The sequence below is a fragment of the Phocoena sinus genome, chromosome 7 (assembly GCF_008692025.1).
Source record: "Phocoena sinus isolate mPhoSin1 chromosome 7, mPhoSin1.pri, whole genome shotgun sequence".
In the NCBI taxonomy this organism is placed as follows: Eukaryota; Metazoa; Chordata; class Mammalia; order Artiodactyla; family Phocoenidae; genus Phocoena; species Phocoena sinus.
The window spans coordinates 982,111-1,001,767 of record NC_045769.1 but is presented as its reverse complement, the minus strand read 5'-3'; the positions used below and the strand labels follow the sequence as shown (position 1 = coordinate 1,001,767).

General features: G+C 65.8%; 1 protein-coding gene across 1 annotated transcript in view; it reads left to right on the top strand.

Annotated features, from left to right (window-relative positions):
• Positions 1 to 269: 269 nt before the first annotated feature.
• Positions 270 to 19,657, top strand: part of GPC1 (glypican 1) — a 29,233-nt gene continuing 9,845 nt past the window's right edge. Inside the window, exon 1 of the mRNA XM_032638285.1 lies at positions 270 to 676. Within this exon, the coding sequence (XP_032494176.1) occupies positions 511 to 676 (166 nt within the window). The 5' untranslated portion in view covers positions 270 to 510. The remainder of the gene's footprint in view (positions 677 to 19,657) is intronic.

Below are 19,657 nucleotides of genomic sequence, written 5' to 3'. Positions count from 1 at the left end.
GGAAGCCCTGCCTCAGCACCCCCGCCCCCGCCCCCACAGGTGGTGCCGCCGCCCCGGGCGCTGGGAGTGGAGGGCCCGCCCTCGGGGACCCCGGACACGGCCCGCGCGCTCCGGGCCACCCCGCTTCCCTCCAGCAGTCAACAGATCCGCGCGAGCCGGGCGGCCCCGGGAGCAGGAGGGGCGCCCCGTGCGCCTCGGATCGCGCCCCCGCGCCGCGCCCCGCCCCGCCCCTGCGCGCCCCGCCCCGCGCGCCCCTCCCCGCCCCTCTCCCGGGCCGCCGAGGGGCCGGGCCGGGACTGCGCGCTCGCCTGCCGCGCTCTGGGCCGCCGGAGAGAGCGGCCGGACCTCGCGCCCCGCGCGCCCCGCGCCCAACCGCCGCCGGCTTTTGTTGTCTCCGCCTCCCCTGCCGCCGGCGCCTCCGGACCGCGAGCCGAGTGCGCCGGGACCTTGGCTCTGCCCTTCGCGGGCGGGGGCTGCACGGGCCCGGCCGGGGGCGCCGCCGGCCCCGCCATGGAGCTCCGGGCCCGAGGCTGGTGGCTGCTGTGCGTGGCCGTCGCACTGGCCGCCTGCGCCCACGGGGACCCTGCCAGCAAGAGTCGGAGCTGCGGCGAAGTCCGCCACATATACGGGACCAAGGGCTTCAGCCTGAGCGACGTGCCCCAGGCGGAGATCTCGGGTGAGTGACCCGGCGCTCCCGGGTCTCCCCTGCGCCCCCTCCTCTCTCCCGTTCTGCTCTCGTCCGCCCTGCGCCTCCGCGCCCCGAGCCGCCCTCCCTCCGCCCGGGTCTCCTCTGCTCCGCTCGGCCGCCCCCCGGCCCCCAACACGCACACCGGCCCCTTCCCGGCGGAGCTCTCCTCGCCGGGCGGCGGACCGGGCGGTCCCCGGCTCGGTGCGTCCTCCGGGACAGGCAGGGCTGAGCTGCGGGGCCGGCTGTCGGGGCGCAGCCGACGGCGGCCGTGGGCTGGGGACTCCCACCGGCTGTGCGGCCCTCTCCGGGAGGCGCCTCGGGTCGGCCCGGGGATTCCCGGGGGTCCCCGGCAGAGGCAGCCTAGGGGCCCCGGGGCGGTCGGGAGCGAACTGTGCGCTCGGGGAGGGGCGGGGGCGAGGGTGGAGAGGCTCGACCTCTGCCACCGGGAAGGGAACATCACCTCGCAGGGATTCCTGCCCGGGGAACTTGTGCTCGCCTGGCACTCAGGGCCGCCTCGGGCGGGGAGTCCAGCTGCAGGTGGTCGGCGCCTTGGATCCCGCCCAGGAGCCGTGTCATTTCTTTGTAAGAGCGTCGCCGTCTCAGGCGGCCTCAGCCCTGCAGCTGCCCGCAGTCCTGCCCACACCCTCCCTGCAGGCCTCTGAGGAGCTTTGGGGACTGGAGTGAGGGTGGAGGTCCAGGGATTTCACAGACACCCCCCAGGCTCTTTCCTCCAACTGCAAACGTGTCCAGAACCACCGTGGGTCTGCGCGTCTGTTCAGGGTGCCGGGACACGGCGGATGAGAGCAGAGCAGACCAGCTTCCTGCCCTGGGGAACTCCTCCCAAACTGGGGTGGGGGTGGGGAGGGGGCATTCGAGTAGTGACACGGGGCACATGGAATGACCACAGCCACAGGAGTTCTGAGCGAGAGAGGAGTGTGAGGGGCAAGTCCATGGCTGTGTCTTGCTGGGGAATGGGAGGGGGCAGCCAGGCCCTGGACCCCGGCCCCCAGCAGGGCAGGACCCACAGAAGCCTCTGCCTTGATACCTTGACAGCCCCCTGCCCTGGGTTCAAGTCCCCCAAGGTAGGCCTTCCTGTGCCTCTGTCTGCTGGCAAAGCCCTGTCATTGTCAGGGCTGCCACCCTCCCTAGGGGACAGGTTTTGGGGGGCACATCTGGGTGCCTGGGGCCAGCACACGTCGGTTCATAAGCCCCGCCACCCGCCATGCAAACAGAGGAGCTAATGCCCGGGAATCCCTGGCCTTTCAGTTGAATCCCTTCCCCTGGACACCAGGGTCTCAGGGCAGCTGAGCAGCTGCCCTCACCCAGCCCCGATCTTAGACGGCACTCCAAGGTCCCCTCGCCCCACAGCTCTCCTTCACACGTCCACTCCCACTCGGCCACTGTGTCCTCGGGGCCATCCTAAACTTGATCGCGTCCACAGGCCTCTGTCCCAGTCAGGCTGAGAGACAGAGTGGCAGAGTCTGGGCAGCCGTCAAGGGCTGGGAGAGAGCAGGGCAGGCTGGAGAAGATGAGGCGGGGCCGGCAGGGGGCTGGGTCTTGGCCTCCTTGGGGTGGGGCTGCAGTGGGTTGGGGACCCGGGACCAGCAGAGTGCCTTGCTGCGCACGTGACGGAGGGGGGGTGTACGGCCGCCCAGCAGCTGTCCGAGTACCGTGCCAGCCAGGGCTTCAGGTGCTGCCCGCCCCCCGCCCCCCCGGGGCCTGGACTGCGCCCCCTCCCGACCAGTGCCCGTGGCTCCTCCGTCCCAGATCCAGGGGCTTCTGGGAAGCCGCTCTCCCCAACGCCCTATGGCTTCAGCCTCCCCCGTAAGCACCTGAACTGGAGAGTGCCCTGCAGGGCCCAGGCCCCGAGGAGAGTGCCGGCGCCACGTGGGGTGAAGGAAACAGGGTGACCTCCCAAGGCAGCGGCCAGTCCTGTCCTCTCCAGCTCCGAGCAACTTGGCCGGGCTCCGTGGAACGGGCGCCCTCTGGTGGCCCCGTGGTGACACGCTGCTCTCGGGGATCCGGGCCTTTGGTCTCCTGTCCTGCCAGCCGGCAGGCAGACTTCTCCAGCCTGGGGAGCCCCCGGGGTGGACGCCTGGGCTGGCTGGTGGGGTAGAGACTCAATGCTTGCTAGTCGTTGGAAGGGAGGGAGGGCGGCCCTGGGTCTTTGGGTGGGCTTTCCGGCCTGTGCCTGCCCGGGAGAGCAGAAATGGTGTGGGCTCACGAAGGAGGGACCATCAGTGCGCATGGGGCTCCCGCTTGTGGCTGTGTGTAGTGTTTTGGATGGACAGCCAGGCGTGGCCGTGATGAGGACGATGGTCACATCCCCTTTTACGGGATGCACAGCCCAGGTAGCCCTCCCTCCGGCCAGAGCACTGTATGGAAGGTGAGGGGGAGCTACCTCTCCAGCTGGCTCCCTCTGCAACACTGGGGAAAAGCCCAACCCCGTGCTGCATCTCACGCACACACATGCGTGCACACACACACGCGTGCATACAAACACGCACACACGCACGCACACGGGCCGGCCATCTTCTGTCTCTGCCTGTGGGGTTGCTTCTGGTCCCCAGCTGTCTCCTGAGCATCTGCTCGGCCTCCTGACACTTGACACGGTTTGTCGTGTCTCTCTGACCCTTCGCTGAGGCCCCAGGGGCGGAGGCCACCTCTGTCTGTACTGTTCTCTAGTAGCCACAGAGCCTGGCGCAGTTCCTGGCACAAAGTAGGTTCTCAGTCACAACTTGCCTGCTGTATGCCAGCCGTGGTGGGTGGGCAGTGGGAGACGGAGGGCCTGGGCACAGGAGAAGGGGCCTGGACTTTGGGGATGGAGGTCAGAGGGGAGCGTGGGCCTGTCAGTGCAACACGGACTGGTGGGCAGCCCCTCTTCTCCTGGACCCCGGCTGCCTGTGGATTCCCCACCGAGGACCACCCCTTAGCCTCCCAGCAGAAACCACTGCTTCTCTGTGCCGTCCTGCCCGAGGCCGAGAGAGCCCTCCGAGTCTGTCCCTCAGCCGTGCGGCTCTCGCAGGCCATCTGCATACAGCCCGGCCTCACACCAGACGGTGGTGCGCACGCTGTCCTGTTCAGAGGGCAGAGGCCCCCGTGTGCCTGGCCTGGGGCCCCAGGGTGGTCCGTGGGCTCCAGCTGCTGCTCTGTCCCTTCACCACTAGAGCAGCTGAGGTTTCGTCATCCCCAGCGTGAGGGCAGGATACGCCCGCCCCCGCGCTGTGGGGAGAACCACAGGTAGGGGGGCCACCTGCACGATGCAGCGGCCTGGCCCTTGCTGGAGCCGCAGTGCCGGACACGCTGCGTGCTCCTCCGAGGGGCGGGACGTCCTCTGTGGGCCTGGGCTCAGAGGCCAGCCCTGCTGCGTCAGCCTCCCCGCCACCCCCCCCACCCCCGACCTGGCTTCTCTGTGCCTCTGTTTCTTCACATGTGACAACGGGAATAGTCACGACCACCGGAAGGCTGCAGGAGGGGTGCATGCAGACGCCATGTACTCTGCGGCTGCCCCAGGCGTGTCTTCCCCTCTGCCCCCCGCCCTAGAGGCCCCCGGAGGGCCTGCAGGCAGCGGCGTCTGGAACTTGGGAGCCCTCAGCGTGGGTCCCTCCGCGTGACTGTCTAGCTGGTACAGCGGATGAGGAGGGCTTTTTGCAGACCTGCTTCACAGGAAAGTAACTGAGGCCGAGAAGCCCCACAGCTTTCTTCAGGGGCCTCGGCCCACGTGGAGCTCTGAGGTCTAGAGCCCAGTCTGTTGACCCCGAAGCCGGTGGCATTAACTGCTGAACAGTCCTGGGCTCTGTGTGCTCTGGAAGCCTCGTGACACCCCAGCCTGGAGGCCTGAAATGGGGCCTCGAGGGCAGGCCCTTATGAGCCACCAGCTGCCTTCTGGTCGTGGACTCCACTGCTTAGGCCGGGTTAGAGCTCCTCTTAACCGGGTCGCCTCCTGCGCCTTCTCCGGGGCCGCCCTGCCTCCACCCCGACTGCTGCCGGTGACTCGGCCTTCCATGTAGCCGGGCCTCACCCTGAGCTGGTCCCGGGAGCCTGTCCAGTGAAGGCCTGCCGCTCCTGCCCTGCTAGAGAGGGCTGTTCCAGGGGCATGAATCAGGCGACCTGCCCGGGGTGTACGCAGAGGATGGACCAGCTGTGTCCTGCTGGCCGACCCTAAGAGCAGCCCCTGGCGTGTCCCCAGCACCATGCTGGGCCAACTCCCCCAGGAGTCATGGACAGATATCCCATCCGGGGGTAGGTGAGTCCAGAAGACAAGACAGGCCGGTCTTGGTAGACTGGTTCCATGCCGGTCCTAATAAGGGACAGCGTGAGCCCGTGGTGGACAGGGCTGCAGGGCCACTGAGGCCTCCCAGGAGAGGGACTGAGGACACCCCCGCCAGGCGGCAGGTGGGCTTCGGAGCCGCGAGGAGAGCAGAGGGTGTGTGGGTGCTCCGGGCCTGTGCTAGGCCACCCACGTGCACGGGCGCAGGTGTCGGCCTGGCTGGTCCTGGACAGGGAGACAGGCCAGGAGAGGGGCTCACCCAAGGCCACGCCGGTATCAAATCGGGCCCAGGCCTGGACATGTCCAGGTGGTGAGAGGTTGGTCAGCTCTCCTATAAGCCAGACCCTCCTCCCTGAGTCCTGGCTTGGTTCAGGAAGATGTCAGACCAAGACTCAGGGCCCAGGCCTTGCCTGTCTGATGTCTCTCTGCCTGGTCCCTGGCACCAGCTGTGACCACATCTAGCCATCAGCACAGCCCTGTGGGGTCAGGTCATCACCCACATTCGGGAGAGGACACAGGCTCAGGAGGGCGAGGGCTCCAGCCCGGGGCCACCTACCGCATGCCCGCTGGCGGCATTCTTGCCACGTGTGTCTAGGAACAGGCCTGGGCAGGTGCTCTGAGCTGCCTGAAGTCTCTGGGCGGAGATGGTTCAGGCGGAGGTGCTGCAGTCCTCTCCAACCCCAGGCCCTACGCCCTGTCCCCAGCTGTGGGGTGGGGGCTGTCCTGTCCTCCCAGCCGTGACCCCTGCACTGGGGGCAGGGCCGGGGCCTCCAGCTTTCTCGACTGTTCTTGGTCTCGCCATGGGTGCAAGGGAAGCTCTGGATGTGAGGGGTGCATACTGGCTTTCCTGGCAGGAATCTTGGAATCCTGGGTAGATTTAGGAGCCCCTGAGGGGGCCAGGCCCTACCCACCCCAGCCCCTCGTCTGCCTGTGGCCTCAGCGTTGGCTCCCACCAGCTCCTGGCTGGCTCACCTTCCTGGCACACGCGCCCCCTCCTGCCAGGTCGGCCCTCCCCACACCCGCCCTCCGCACATGCCCATCACCATCCTCCCTCTGGGGCTTGGCCCTGCTGCTCAGCTTCCCAGGCATCCCCAACATACCCACTACTCTCCAGGGCTCTCCCTGTTTTCCCGGGGTGCTCCCCAAGTCTGGGCAACCTCAGCAGTAAGTACGCTGAGCACCGCCCATGTGGTGCCGGGCTGGGCTGGGTGCTGGGCTCAGGCGTGTGTCCGCTTCCCCCGGCTGCTGGCACAGATGCAGCAGGCTAGGCGGCCTCACAGCAGGAGTTGATTGTCTAGCAGTTCAGAGGCTAGAAGTCCAAGATCGAGGTGTCACTGGGCTAGTACCTCCTGAGGCCGTGAGAGAGAAGCTGTTCCGGGGCCTCTCCTGGCTCCTGGGGGTTGCAGGCGATCCTCGGGGGTCCTTGGTCTGTAGTCTCTGGGTTTGTCGTTATGAGTAGGTGTCCCTGTGCTGGTCTGCTTCTGAATTTCACTTTATGGAAATGAGGACACCAATCCTATCAAGTTAGGGGCCCAACCGGTTCCATTTGCAAAGACCCCACACTCAGATGAGCTCACCTCCTGAAGTCCTGCGGGTTAAGACTCTGACATATGAACGAGGGTCAGGGTTCAGCCCATTGCAGGCGTGGCACCTCATTCTTGGGTGCATCCTGTCCAGAGGCGGGGATCCTGGGCTCTGGGTATTTCGGTGGGTGGCTCCTCAGGACAGGGCCATGCCATAGGCTCAGGGTCTCGGCCCAGACGTGCACCAGGGCCTTGGTGCTGGAGTGAGGGTGTCAGACCATTCTCACCCCCACCAGCCTGCAAGCTTCTCAGGAAAATGGCCAGAGCTCTGCACCCTGTGGGCCTTAACTTCTCCGACTGAGTCCGAGAGGAGGGGCGGGGGCCACTCATTCTGACATTCAGAGTCTGGTAACTGCCGACCCGCTGATGCATCTCACTTGTCCCAGAACCCGGCTGGGCAATGAGGGGCCCAGCTGTAAGACCTTTGTGGGGGTGAGGGGCACCCGTCTGGGAGAGTTGTGACTCGCTGGCACCAGCTTGCAGTGGACAGGCTGGGGGTCGCCCCCACAACAAGTGCGAGGGCCCCTGAGCAGGGCACACAGCATGCGGGGCAGGGTGTGGGGAGGGGAGGTGGGCGGGCCGCTGGCTCCGTGGCCCAGCCGAGGACGCTGGCTGCCGATTTGTGCTAAGTGCTCCCCGGGTTCTAGAGGCTTGGCTGGATGACAGGGCAGGCCCGGCGGGCTCCATCCACCCTGCTCCCTCACCATCTGCCCTGACCTCGGGCCCCTGGAGGCCCAGCGCCCTGCCTGCCGCCCCTGCTGCACCTTGGAGGAGGAGAGCTGTGCGGGCTCGGACTCCGGCGGGGGGAGGCCAGGCAGTTTGCGACTTGGCCGAGTCCGGGGCTGCAGGGAGGCAGGAGATGGAAGATGGGGTCCAGCATCAGGTGAGGACCAGCCAGCAGCACCGTGAGGCAGGCCTCCCATCAGCTCGCGCGTCTGCAGTGTGGCCGAGCCCAGGGCCCTACAGGTGGACAGGATGGACAGGGTGGCCACAGCCGGGCCTGGGGCCAAGGAGAGCACCTGGGCTGGAGCAGGCCAGCAAGCGGAGGCCCTGCAGGCCCCGCCTTCCTCACCACTCCTTCCCACCCACTGAAGTGTCCAGGAGCCAGCCCCGGCCTCGGTCCAAGGCCCTGCATCCTTAAGCCGTGCCCTGGCCTCCACTGGCCCGTTGCCGCCTCCCGGAGCGGGCGGGACGGGGTGCCTGCAGGGCAGGCCGGGTGCCACCTGGCGCAAACACTTAGCGTGCAGGTGGGGAAGCTGGGTCCCAGAAAGGGGTCCCCAGTGCTCAGGGCCCTGTCCCTGGAGTAGCTTCTTCTCCGTGGCCTTGCTGCCCTGGCCCAGGTTTGTCCCAGGTATCTGGTGTGGGCACCGGGCAATGGTGCCACCCATTGAGGGGGTGCCCCAGAGAGGAGGAGGTCAGGGGCGAGCCCATGCAAGCCTGCCTCGTTGGGGCGCTGGGGGGCATCCGTGTGGCCCTGTCCATAGGTGCTGGGCGTGCGTTCCAGGCTGCAGGGGTGAGGTCGGCCAGAGGACAGAGCTGGCGGGGAGGCCACAGAGCTCCCACAGGTACAAGGAAAGACGGGCCCTGGCAGGCCCCAGAGGACTGAGCGGCTCCAAGGCTGGGACAGGTGGGCGAGCCCCAGGAGGGGCTGGGTGGGGTGTCCGGGAGAGGAGCCGGCCTGAGAGAGGTGCACGTGAGGACTCGGGCTGCAGGAGGGCCCGGCCAGCCGGCCGGCAGGAGAAGACAAGGTCAGGCTCCGCTCAACTCTAGCCCAAACTCTGCCGGCCCACCACCTCAAGGAGGGCCTCCTAAGCTCAGAGCTGGTCCTGCCGACGGGCACCAAACGGCCGCGCCCCGCCGCCCCGCCTGCTTGGAAGGGACGAGGAGAGGCTGGCCAGGCAGGAGGCAAGGCCCTTCACCCTCCTACCCGTCCATCCATTCATCCGCTCTGTGCTCACCCTCAAGCCATGGGCCCCACCCCCGGAAGGTCAGGGTCTAGTGAGAAACCCCGCAGTCCGGAGCCAGGCAGCCACTGGCCGTATCCTGAGCCGCGTCTGCGCCCCGGCTGTTGGCCCTGGGGGTGGATTAGGCTGCAGTGCTCCCAGCAGCTTGAGGGATAGGCCAGCACGTCTCCCTCTCTCAGGCGGGCAGCCAGGCCCTGGACAGGTGCACCTGGCAGTGACTGTGGCCCCGTGTCTCCCTGGCGGGGACATTTCTTGGGCCCGCCGTCAGCACCAGAACCTGTGGAGGTCTGTGGCCTGTGCACACCTTCGGACAGCATCCCCAGTGCTGAGGACCGCTCTCTGAACCTGAGGGTGGCCGTACGGGCTCGTCTGTGTGTCTAAGCGCATCCTTGGTGCCTGGGGCCACCTGTGGACATCTGGGCCCTGTGGTGAGCCATGTGTGACGTCTGTGTGCGTTCTCAAGTGTCAGGTGCTACGGAAAGTACATCCCACCCACCTGGGACCATCTGCAGGCCCTGGGGAGACAGTTATGCCCCCTGCTTCAGGACTGGCTGAGGTATTCACTCCCACCTCCCTTCATCATGGAGTTCGGGACACACTGGACCCATAGGGGTATTTTAAAGGGACGAGGCTCTTAAAACGTTAAGCCCCACCGTCCCTGACCCCCCTCCCCTGGCCTGGCAGTGGCTGCCCACAGGCCACTCCAGGCGCCTTGCCGGTCTCCCTTCCAGTGACCTAACACCCAGGGACTGCCACCTGCCTGTCACTGTATGTTTGGGAGCTGCTGCAGGTCAGACGCACAGCTAACCGCCCCAGGATAAAGTGGGTGTTCCCAACCGGGAGCCGTTCCCAGGGGGCGTTTTTGGTTGTCACAGCATTTAGGGGAGGGGACAGGGAGGCCAGGGACCCCATGAAGTGCAGGACTCTCCTGAACAGGTGGGAGGTGGCTTCCCGAAACGCCAGTCCCACCCCATGAGAAGCCCTTGAACCGAAGCTCTAGGCAGGATGGAGCCAGCGGCCGAGGGGGCAGAGGGGAGGGGGCACCCGTCTGCTTTGGGGCCAGGATGGCCTTGCAGGGATGGTGGTGGAGTCAGCTCCAGAAGGATGGGCAAACTGGGGTGGACAGACGTGGGTGTGCAGGCAGGCCATTTGAGGCTGGGGTCCTTCACCAGGGTGCACCGGAGAGGCCCAGGTTTAGGGGTCAGGGAGTTCATGAACTTGACTGAGAAAGAAATTAATCTCCTTTTTTGCTAACCTTTAGCATTTCTTGTTACTATGAACAAGGCGACGATAGCATTCTAGAGTCTGGGACTTGGTCACCAGTGGAAACTGCTGACTTTTTCATGTCCCTTTACGTTTGTAGCAAATATCTCAAAGTACCGTTTCCACTCACCACAGCTCTGAGTCTCTGGTGGGCATCAGACCTGCAGGATGTCAGAGGAAAGCGCATGGGCACCACCTCACACACCTGTTTGTAATATTCTGACGGCTGCAGCACTGCAGCTAGCTTCCTTCATGATCCTCTGCGTAATTTTTTACTTCATTACTTCTTTATTCTGGGAACGGGTCTGCAGTCTTCAGCCAGCGGCCAAGGAGGCCCAGGGCCCAGATAAGAGGAGGCCTCTGGGCGGCGGGCTGGGCCCTCAGCCAAGGCGGGAGGGCCGGTGGAGCACCACGTCTGCCCCAGGAGAGCCAGCGGGCCGTCCGGGAACTGGGGCAGAGCGGGGGCCCGGCCAGCTGCCTGCGGGTGGGGGTGATAGGGACACAGAGATCAGTCTCTCTGAGTCACTCGGTAGTGTTCCTTGAGCTCCTACTGTGTGCTGGGCGCTGTCCTCGGTGCTGAAATGCAGCTGCAATGCCATCCGCGCAGGGACTGGAAGGGTGTCAGAGGCTTCACGTGAGCTGCAGCTTTGCTGGCCACGGTGACCACGTGTTACTTTTGTAAGTTATAAGTAACGAGAAATAACGTGTGGGTTTAGACACACGCATGCGGTTTGGAACCATACATGTCCCCCTTGACCGCACAGCGAAGACCCCTCGCAGCCTGGGGCGGCCCCTGGCCCACGTGCCGCTCGGCCACTCGCTGTGAGCCGTGGCCTTCTCGCCCTGTCCTCCCTGAGGGCTTGAGGCGCTCGCTCAGCCACAGCTCCCCTCCTGGCCCGAGGGTCCCACGCTGCTCTTTCAGGGCTCTTGCCTTGGGCCCCCCACCCCAGGCATTCCTGGCCCAAGGAACCAGCCCCCACCTCCTCTGCTACCTAGAGTTTTCAAGGCCACCCCCCTGGCCCAGGGCCAGTGTCCTTTGGATCCAGTGGCCATTCCCAGTGGCGTATGTCTTAGGAGACAGGTGGAGCCCTAGCAGAAGCCAAAAGCTGGTCTCCTGGACCCGGCCATCCAGCCGCCAGGTTTCAAGTCTGGCGCCATGCTCCCTCGCTGTGTGACCTTGGGCCAATTACTGAACCTCTCTGTGCCTCAGAATCCTTTTCTGTAAAATGGGGATGGTAGCAACACCTGCTGTGTGGAGTGGTTGTGAAACTGGGTTCTCGTGTGGAGTGCTCAGCACGGGGCTGTGTCCTGGGGGGGCATCACGGCAGGCGGGGGAGCCTGTTGGAGAGACAGGCCCATCCTTTCTCCAGAGGTGGCTGTGGGGAAGAGTGCCCCCTGGTGGGGAGGGAGGCCAGCCTGCGCCGGCCAGACCCAGGGATCGACCCCACCCCCACACTGGGGGTCTGAGGGATCGGGCTGGAGAGGAGGGGCTCCCTGGTCACTACTGCTGCTTCCTGGGTGGCACTGTCTCGTGGTGTCCCGTGTTCCCCTTTGGCTGGCCCTGGTCCTGAGAAATTGGGAACTGCAAGAAGAGTTGGCTGCAGGCCTCTCCTGGAGGGGCAGCCCGCGATGAAGGAGTGCTGCCCCAGCACAGGGCCGTGCCGCCAGCCAGGAGGGCTCTTGGGGCAACCTTGGAGGGTGGCAGCTGGTATTCAGACGTGAATCCCAAGCAGAGGCCCAGAGGCCCTGCAGGCTCTGCAGAGACGTCGGAGGGTGGGGGGAAGACAGTGCCAGCAGGACCCCACTCACGGCCAGCCTAGGGGCCTGGCAGCCCGCATCAGAAGGGGCCTCTCCTTGCCCAGGTCATGTGGGGCCTGTCCCCGCCCCTTTGACCCCTCTCTGGGGATGGCGCCGTCTGCCCCAGGAATCTGACTGCCCTGGGCGGGACCGTCCCACCTCGCCTGCTGGATGTGGCTGAACAGAGCGGAGACCAAGACACTGGGTGCCTGAGGGAGCAGAATTCCCGGGCTGCTTAGGGACCTGGCCCTTCCCTGACGGATGTGTCAGCTTAAGCACCCTGGAGAAACTGAGCTGGAGAGGTCAGGAAATAGGCTGGCCCACCCATTCCCACAGGCCCCCAGGACCCACAGGAGGTCAGGGTCCATCTTTGGGGAGCCGGGAAGCGGGCAAATGCCGAGGTCACCCGGCTGCCCCAGGTTGGGAGCCCTCCGTGTGCTTGGCTGGTGGGGGCCCTTTCTGGTGGGTTTGTGCTGCTGGCGGGAGTGTCCCGGCAGGTGTCCCTCCCGTGCGGCGGGGGGAGGGGGGGGCGTGGCCGCTGGCCCCACGGGCTCCTGCCCAGCTGCCTGACGGTGTTCTAGGTCTCAGCAGCTCCTGGCCACTGACGAGGTGGTGCAGGCTAGCAGGGTGGCCAGGCCACCACTCTGCCCTCATCTTCCAGGAGACTTCATCTCCGTACCTGGGACCTCTGGGCTGCTTGTGGGCCCCCAGGTGCCCAGCACTTTCATTTCCTGCCCTTCAGTGAAGACAGGGAGGCACTCGGGCCAGTGGAAGGAGACCAGCACTAGGCAACACGTTTGAGACATTGAGCAAGTCTCAGAACCCTCCCAGCCTCAGTCTTCCCATCTGTGAGATGGGGATAACTGTATCTTCCTGTTGACTGAGACGGTGAGGCCCACCACTCTCCAAGGAGGCGGGGGGCTGTGGGAAGGCAGACCCTGCCCTCCTGCCGCTGGCATGGGCAGGGTCTGAGGCCCTTTCCCGGGGAGCCTGGAAGGCAGTGCACGTGTGTGCATGCCCACGTGTGGCGGGGAGTTGCCGGTGGGGAGCCTGAGTGACTTCGGTCAGGCTTCCCCCCACGCCCCACAGAGGCCCGGGCCGCCAGATTTAGCAGCTAAAACTACAGGAGACCCAGTTAAATGTGCCGTTTCAGATAGTTAATAATTTTGTAGCGTATGTCCTGAATGTTCAGGTTCCAAATAAACAACGGATACATTTTTAATATAAGTCTACTCCACGTATTTAGTATAAGTATGTCCCAGATACTGGGGAGGGGGACCGTGTGCGTTTTTGGTGGTGAGAGATGCATAATAGAATTTCCCGTTTTAATGACTTTTACGCGCACATTCATCGGCGTGAAGCTCGTCCTGCTATGCAGCCGCCGCTGCCACCCACCCGCAGGAGTTTCATCTTCCCCCACTTCGCACCCATGAAACACTCGCCGCCCCCCGCCACCCCGCTCTCTTCAGTGCCTGGGAATCACCATTCTACTGTCTCTGTGAATTTGACTCCTCTGGGGACCTCATTTAAGTGGAATCATAACAGTATTTGTCGTTTCGAGACGGGCTTCTCGCGTCCAGCGTCGCGTTTTCAGGGTACGTCCCCGTGGCGGCGTGTGTCGGCACTTCGTGACTCCAGGCTGAATGGCGTCCGTTGTATGGATGTGCCCCGTTGTGTTTATCTGTTCAGCCATCAGTGGACACTTGGGCTGTTTCCACCTTTTGGCTCCTGCAGATAACGCTGCTGTGAACAGGGGTGGAAAAGATTCTGTTCAAGTCCCTGTTTTCGGTTCTTTGGGGCCAGATACTTTTATTCTGAAAAATAACGCATCGTTTCTCTGAGAGGCACAGTCAGCTGTGTCCTGGCTGTATCTGCGTGCAGGCCCTCCCAATCGTGCCTTTGGGGCTGGGCTCGGTGCCCCGACACCGGCGAGCTGGGTGTGTGCTGCGCACGGAGGTGCTGCCTGGGCGGACGTGCTGAGTCAGCGGCTGGGGACCATCGCACCCGAGAACTCCCAGGGCCCTCCGGGTGGCCGTCTGCATGTCGCCTGCGGGCAGAGCGTGTCTGTTCCCGCTTCAGCCGCCACCCTCCTGCTCAGGAATTCCCCTGGGACTGGAATCAAGGGAGGTCTTGCGATGGGAGAGGCGGGGGAGGCCAGGATGCTTCTGTGTCCCTTGCAGCACTCCAAGCTGAGTCGCCTGGGCATGTCACTCTAGCTCCGTGTGTGGCGCCGGCAGCAGTAGAATGGGAGAGAGCAGTTGTCGTGAAGAGGAAAGGATTCTCAAACCCGGAAATGGCTGAGACCCTTGCAGGCACCCAGTGAGAGCTCCGTCTCATCAGGAGGTGGCCGGGGCCTCTGGAAGAATAAGGGAGTCCTTGTGGACTGTGAAATCAGCCCCGCGGGCCCCCCTCACACCGGCATGCAGATGGCTGTCATGCCGCCTCTGGGGAGGGGTCGGGTCGGGGAGGTGCTGGCTTTCCAGGGGAGGGGGAGATCTGAGGCTGCGGCTTTGGGGCAGCGCGGCTGTTAAGCCTCATTTCCCTGAATGCCAACACTGCACAGAGATCCTTTCTTTATACATATTTGTTACTCGGCACCAGGTCCAGCCTGGATGCCGGGCAGAGAGGCGAGAGGAGAGGAGGCTCCCACCGGCAGGCCGAGCAGCTCTCCTGCTGCTGCTGAGAAGGGGGGCCAGTCGGAAAGCCCCCAGGGAGGGCTGCCCATGGTCAGGGAGGCTAGAGGTTAGGCAGGGGCTTATGCCCAGAGGGACCTGGAAGACTTCCTGGAGGAAGGGAGAGGTGAGTGGGCCTTGAAAGAGAGTAGGGCAAGGGAGAAGGGTGCGTGAGAGCAAGGGGTTAGTGGTTAGCAGGTCAGAGCTGGATGCCAGCAGGGATGGCCATGACCTTGGAGATGGCTGCCAGGCTTTGTGGGGAGTGGCTCAGTTGGGGGTGAGCGGCTGAGCCCCTCTGTTCCTTCCCCTCTGCATTTATGGAGCCGGTGCTGGGCATGGGCCTGGGACTCAGCCTGCCTCCGAGGGCTCCCTCAGTGGCACTCAGGGGTCTGCTCTATATTCCGGCCCAGCTGAGAGTCTGTGCCCTCTGCCCGTTCAGCCTTCCCGGCATGGATGGATGGGCCTGCGTTGGGTCTTTGGGGGAAACTGGCTGAGAGGACCCCTGGGCCGCAGTGTCCCCTTCTGCTATTCCAGGATCTCCCCGGTGGACACGGCAGAGGCAGGCGGCATCAGTCCATCTCCTGGGCTGCCCCCCTGGCCCAGAGGTTGGGTGGACGGGCAAGCTAAATGGGAGAGCTGTACGGAGCCCAGGAGTTCCCACCCGGCCCCTGTCAGGGATGGCTGTGTAGAGTCCTGGGTGAGTGTCCTCTGCAGCCTGGCTTGGGCCAAGGATGAGAAATCAGCGCTGAGCTTGGCCTGGTGGGTGAGGCTTCCAGGGAGCATCTCGCTCCCAGGCCCCGGGAGAGAGCCTCCTGCCCTGCAACCAAGACCTGGGGTCACGGGCACAGAAGACGCCCCTTCATCCCCAGTTTGTTCTGAGGCCACGGTGTGAGCCCTGAACCCCGAACCCCTGTGGGGAGGCCAGTGGGAAGAGGCCTGGCCTCTGAGCCAGAGCTGCTTCCAGGCCCACCTCCGGGGGGCCCACCGCCTCGCCAAGGCACCCCCAAGCCCGGTGCCTGCCGGCAGGGTGGCCTGCGCAAGGAGGGGTCCCTGAGCAGGAACCAGACAGCAGAGAGCGGCCTTGCGAGTTACCGGGTGGAACCCCCTTCTTCGGGGGCCCTCAGTGTTCTGGGCCGCCTTGGAGAGGGCACTTCGTTCCAGAGCTACCTGTGCAGCACGTGTCTCCGTGTCCCTGTGCGGGCTGGCCGGGGTGGGGGCGGGGGGAGGGGGGGGGACCCGGCGCGGCGGCACTGCGGGAAGGGGGACTCAGTGGGTGGTTTCTCCAGCGGGTCTGGCAGGCACGGCGGAGGCAAGGAGCAGGGCTGGGGCTGCAGCGAGGGGAGGGGATTGGTCCTGGGTGTGGGAGGGTGAGCCAGGAGGAGGAGGTGGCTGAGCCAGAGGAGGGCGTGGCCAGGCGCGGTCTGATATTTCCTAGGGAAGCAGATCAGGACGTTAGGATGGAGGCCCAGGTCCCTGAGGCCAGAGGCTGCGGGCTGGAGAGGGCGGGGAGAGGATACGGGAGTGACCGCTGGTGGCCCTCGAGTGCCCAGACAGCAGTAGGGATCTGGTCGTTGTCATGCGGAGAGGGGACCCTCAGGCAGTGGGCTGTCACTCTCCTTCGGAGAGAGCTGACGCCCCTCCCATCACCATTCTGGGATGGGCCCTGGCTCCCCTGCGCACCAGACTCCAAATGGGGAGCAGCCCCCCGTAGGGCAGGGCGGCAGGAGCCTGGCGGGCACCGGGTGGGCCTCTGGCCGTGGGAAGCTCGGGGGCTGAGCGCGGCTGCCGAGCCGGCGGCAGGAGGGGTGCGGGGCGGCCGCGGCGGTTTCCTGGGAGACGGGGGCGGTGCCGAGCGCAGCGGGGCGGGGGCAGCGGGGGGAGGCGCGTCGCCGCGCGGGGAGCCGCCGCCCTCCACGGTGCGCGCCAGTGCGGCTGTAGTGCCGCCCTGGGAGGCGGCCGCGGAGTCCTCCAGCTGGTCCCGCTCGGCTCCGCTTCCGCGCACCTCCTCCAAGCCCTCCAGCCCGATCCTGCTCATCCGCCTTTCCACGGGCGGACCCCGAGACCCCCACGCACCCGCACCCGGCGTCGCGCGCCGCCCGCCCGGACCGCCGCCGCCGCCAACGCCACCACCGCAGCTGGGGACGCCGCCGCCGGAGCCGCCGCCGAGAAGGGGTTTCGGGCTAAGCCCGGGCGGCGTCCGCGGAGCTGGGATCCAAGCCGGTGACCCCGCCCGGGCCCAGCCGGCCGCCCGCCCTATACCCATTTCCATCTCCGCCGACCCACCGCATCTCCATCCACAGGCCCGCTACCCTCACCTCCACTCGCTCCTCCTAGCCATCTTCATCTCCAGCGCTGCCGTCCCCCATCACCACCGCCAGAACCCCACCTTCAGTCCATGCTACCCCGCCCTCACCCTCACCCTCACCACAAGCCCTCGTCTGCGCCCTCATCCATTTCTCCATCCCCTTCCCGTCATGAGCCCCCTCGCCAGTCTCCGTGTCCACCCCATCGATCCCTCATCCTCAGTGCGCCCATCACCAACCCACCTCTCCTCCCCTCAGTTCCCCACCTTCACCCCATCTTCGCGTGCCTCCCGCTGTATCCCCGCAGCGCCCCTGCCACCCCTCCCCGCCCCCATCTCTTCCTGCAGCAAGCCCCCCTTCCTCTTCCGTCAAACCCATTCCCCTCCCCTTCGCTTGCGGCAGCCCCTGCGAGCCCCCTCTCCTGCCACCCCCGCCAGGGCCTGCCGCGCCCACTGCGGCAAGCCCCTTCCCCGCCAATCGCGTCGCCCTCCTGCCCGCCCCCCTTCGCCTGCCGCAGGCCCCGGCGGCGCGGCCCCCCTGCTCTCTGCGCGGCCGCGCCCACTGCGCCAGCGCCCCCCGCTCGCTGCGCCAGGAGCCAGGAGCTCGGCAGCCGCTCCAGACCCCCGCGCGCCGGCTCCTGCGCCGCGGCGTGGGGCCCTCGGTCCTTGGCCGGCAGCGACTGGCGCCCGGGCGCTCGGTCTTTGTCCCGCCGCCAGCGACGCAGCCCCTGGGCAGCGGGACCCCTGGCGAGCCTGAGGGGCGGACCCCTCCCGCCGAGCGCAGAGGTGTCGCAGCCGAGACCCCTCAGTTTCGGTCCCCGTGCGTGACGGAGGCTCCGCAGCGGCGGCAGAGGGCCGCCTTGGTGATGCTGTCACGTGGCCGGAATGGTGGAGGGGCTTAGGGCCGGCGGAGAGGTGGCCGGTGAGGGTTAGAGAAGCGCGCTGGGAGCGGGGCAGGAGGGGTTACGGGTTTTGTTGCCGCGTTAGGAGCGGGGAGGGTGGTGGTTGAAATGTCCCGTCTGAGGTGGGTCTGAGGCTGCCCCCCTGCATGGACTCTAGGTGCTCGGGGTAACCCTGCGACAGAGACTGGCCAGGGACAAACGCTTCTTGGTCGGGGCCGGGGTGGGGGGGGCGGGGTGAGGAGATGAGGAAAGAAGGTCCGGAGCTCGGGTTGTGGGCGGTGCCCAGGGGACCTCGGGTTATTTGTCCAGTGCCCCCCCCGCAGCAGGGTCCTGCAGCGCCCACTGGAGCTGGAAGGGGTCCAGGAGCAGGAGTGGGCATGGACAGTTGTCCCAAGAAGGGTCACGTGCTTGGGGAGAGCCTTCTGCACGCCCCACCCCCTCAGCAGGCCAGCTGGGGTCCAGAGCTGAGAAGAAGGGAGGGGTAGGGACGCAGCCCCCTAACTGCTTTTCCAGACCTGGGCCTCTCCCTCGTGTTTTAGAGGCCAGGGTGCCTAGAACTGGCCACAGAGCTGCATTCCATCACCGTCCTGGGAGGCCAGGGCGGCTAACTGCCTACAACGAATTGCCGAGAGTATTCTAGGGGCGGCAGGATTTGTTGGTGCAGAGCATCTGGGATGTGGCTTTAAAGGCAAGTTGAGCAGGCGGTCTTCGTACTCCTGTGTGAGCTGCAGAAGCTCTGGAGAGACGGGCTTGGTGTGGCGCCATCTTCCCTCTGCAGCCTCCTTGGGAGGGCTCTAGGGCCACCAGTCAGGAGCGGCTGCCAGGCTGGGCCCGGACAGAGGAGGTCTGCATCCAGCATCGGTGATGGGGATCCCTGTTGGGGTGGGGTCTTGGGCTAAAGCACTGGGTCTGCAGAGCCGGTGGGGGGCCTGCTGGGTGGGAACGCCATCAGGAGGCTGCTTGCGCCTTAGGAGGGCTGGGAACTGCGGCTGTGTCAGCAGCTGGCGGGAGGTGTGAGGCTTAAAGGTGTTTAAGCCATAGGCTGATGGGACTTGCTGAGGAGAAGCCGGAATCTGGGGTGCCCCCCGGAGGTCTGAATATGGGGGGAAGAAGGCGGATACGTGGTCTGCCAGCCAGCAAGAGAAGGAACTGCCAGGGGGGTGGGGGGGCGGGGTAGGAAGCGAGTGCAGGTGTTTTGACCTGGGGAGGGCGGCTGGGGGTTTGGAGACTTGGGACCTAGGGGCCGGGCCTAGAGGAGAGGCTCTAAAGAGACTGGGGATGGGGGAGCAAACCTGCCATGAAAGAGCTTCCCCTCTTCCTCCCAAACCCTGGGATCATGAGAGGAGGAGGTGTCCCAAAGGCTGAGGGAAGGGAGAGTTCTAGAAGGATGTCGTCTGCTCTTGAGAAAGCAGCAACAGACTGAGGAAGGAAGGAGGGGCCGTCACTGGCCAGCTGGGGGAGAAGCCTCAGTGCAGATGGGAGGGGTCAGTGGGAAGAGGGGCCAGGCTGATGCCTCCCAGTGGGGAGGGGAAGGACTGGAGGGTGGGACTGGGCAGCTCTAAGATGGACAGGATGCCAGCCATGCCCTCCTGCCTGGCCCGAGTGCCCCCCTTTCTCCAGGCGTTTAGCCGAGAAGAGGTGAGGGTTTGGGGGTGGAGGCGTGAAATGACGAGAGGGGGATTTTATCAGTCTGCCTTGCACACTTCCAGGGTCAGGGAGCTCACCTCCCCTCTGGCGGGCCCCACCCCCCTCCAACCGTTCGGCTTAGATCAGGGAGCAGACTTGCTTTTTGGGAAGGTGCCCTGCAGAGCCCACCTCTGCCCGGCTGATGTCCAGGACCGACAGATGACCCGCGGGCCCAGGCCGAGCTGGGCCAGGGCCTTGCCCACCGACTAGCAGCGGCCACCGCGTCTGCCCTGCCGCGGGCTCGGGGAGCCTCAGCCCAGCCTGCCCGGGGCCTCAGGCCGGCGCCCGGGCTCTGGCTCCGTGTCTTCACTCCCGTGTGTGTCCGAGGAGGGAGGGAGGGACGGGGGCTGTGCTGGGGCGGCCGGAACAGCGCAGGTCACCGGGCTGGCTGGACGAGGTGGCCAGGCGGGGCTGAGGGGGCGCCGCAGGGAGGCGGCGGGGGTGGGGGAGGGGCGGGGAGGCCAAGGCGGGGGTTGGGGGGGCGGCTCACGGCTGTGAGCGGTGGGTGGGCCCGACACTGCCAAGGAGCC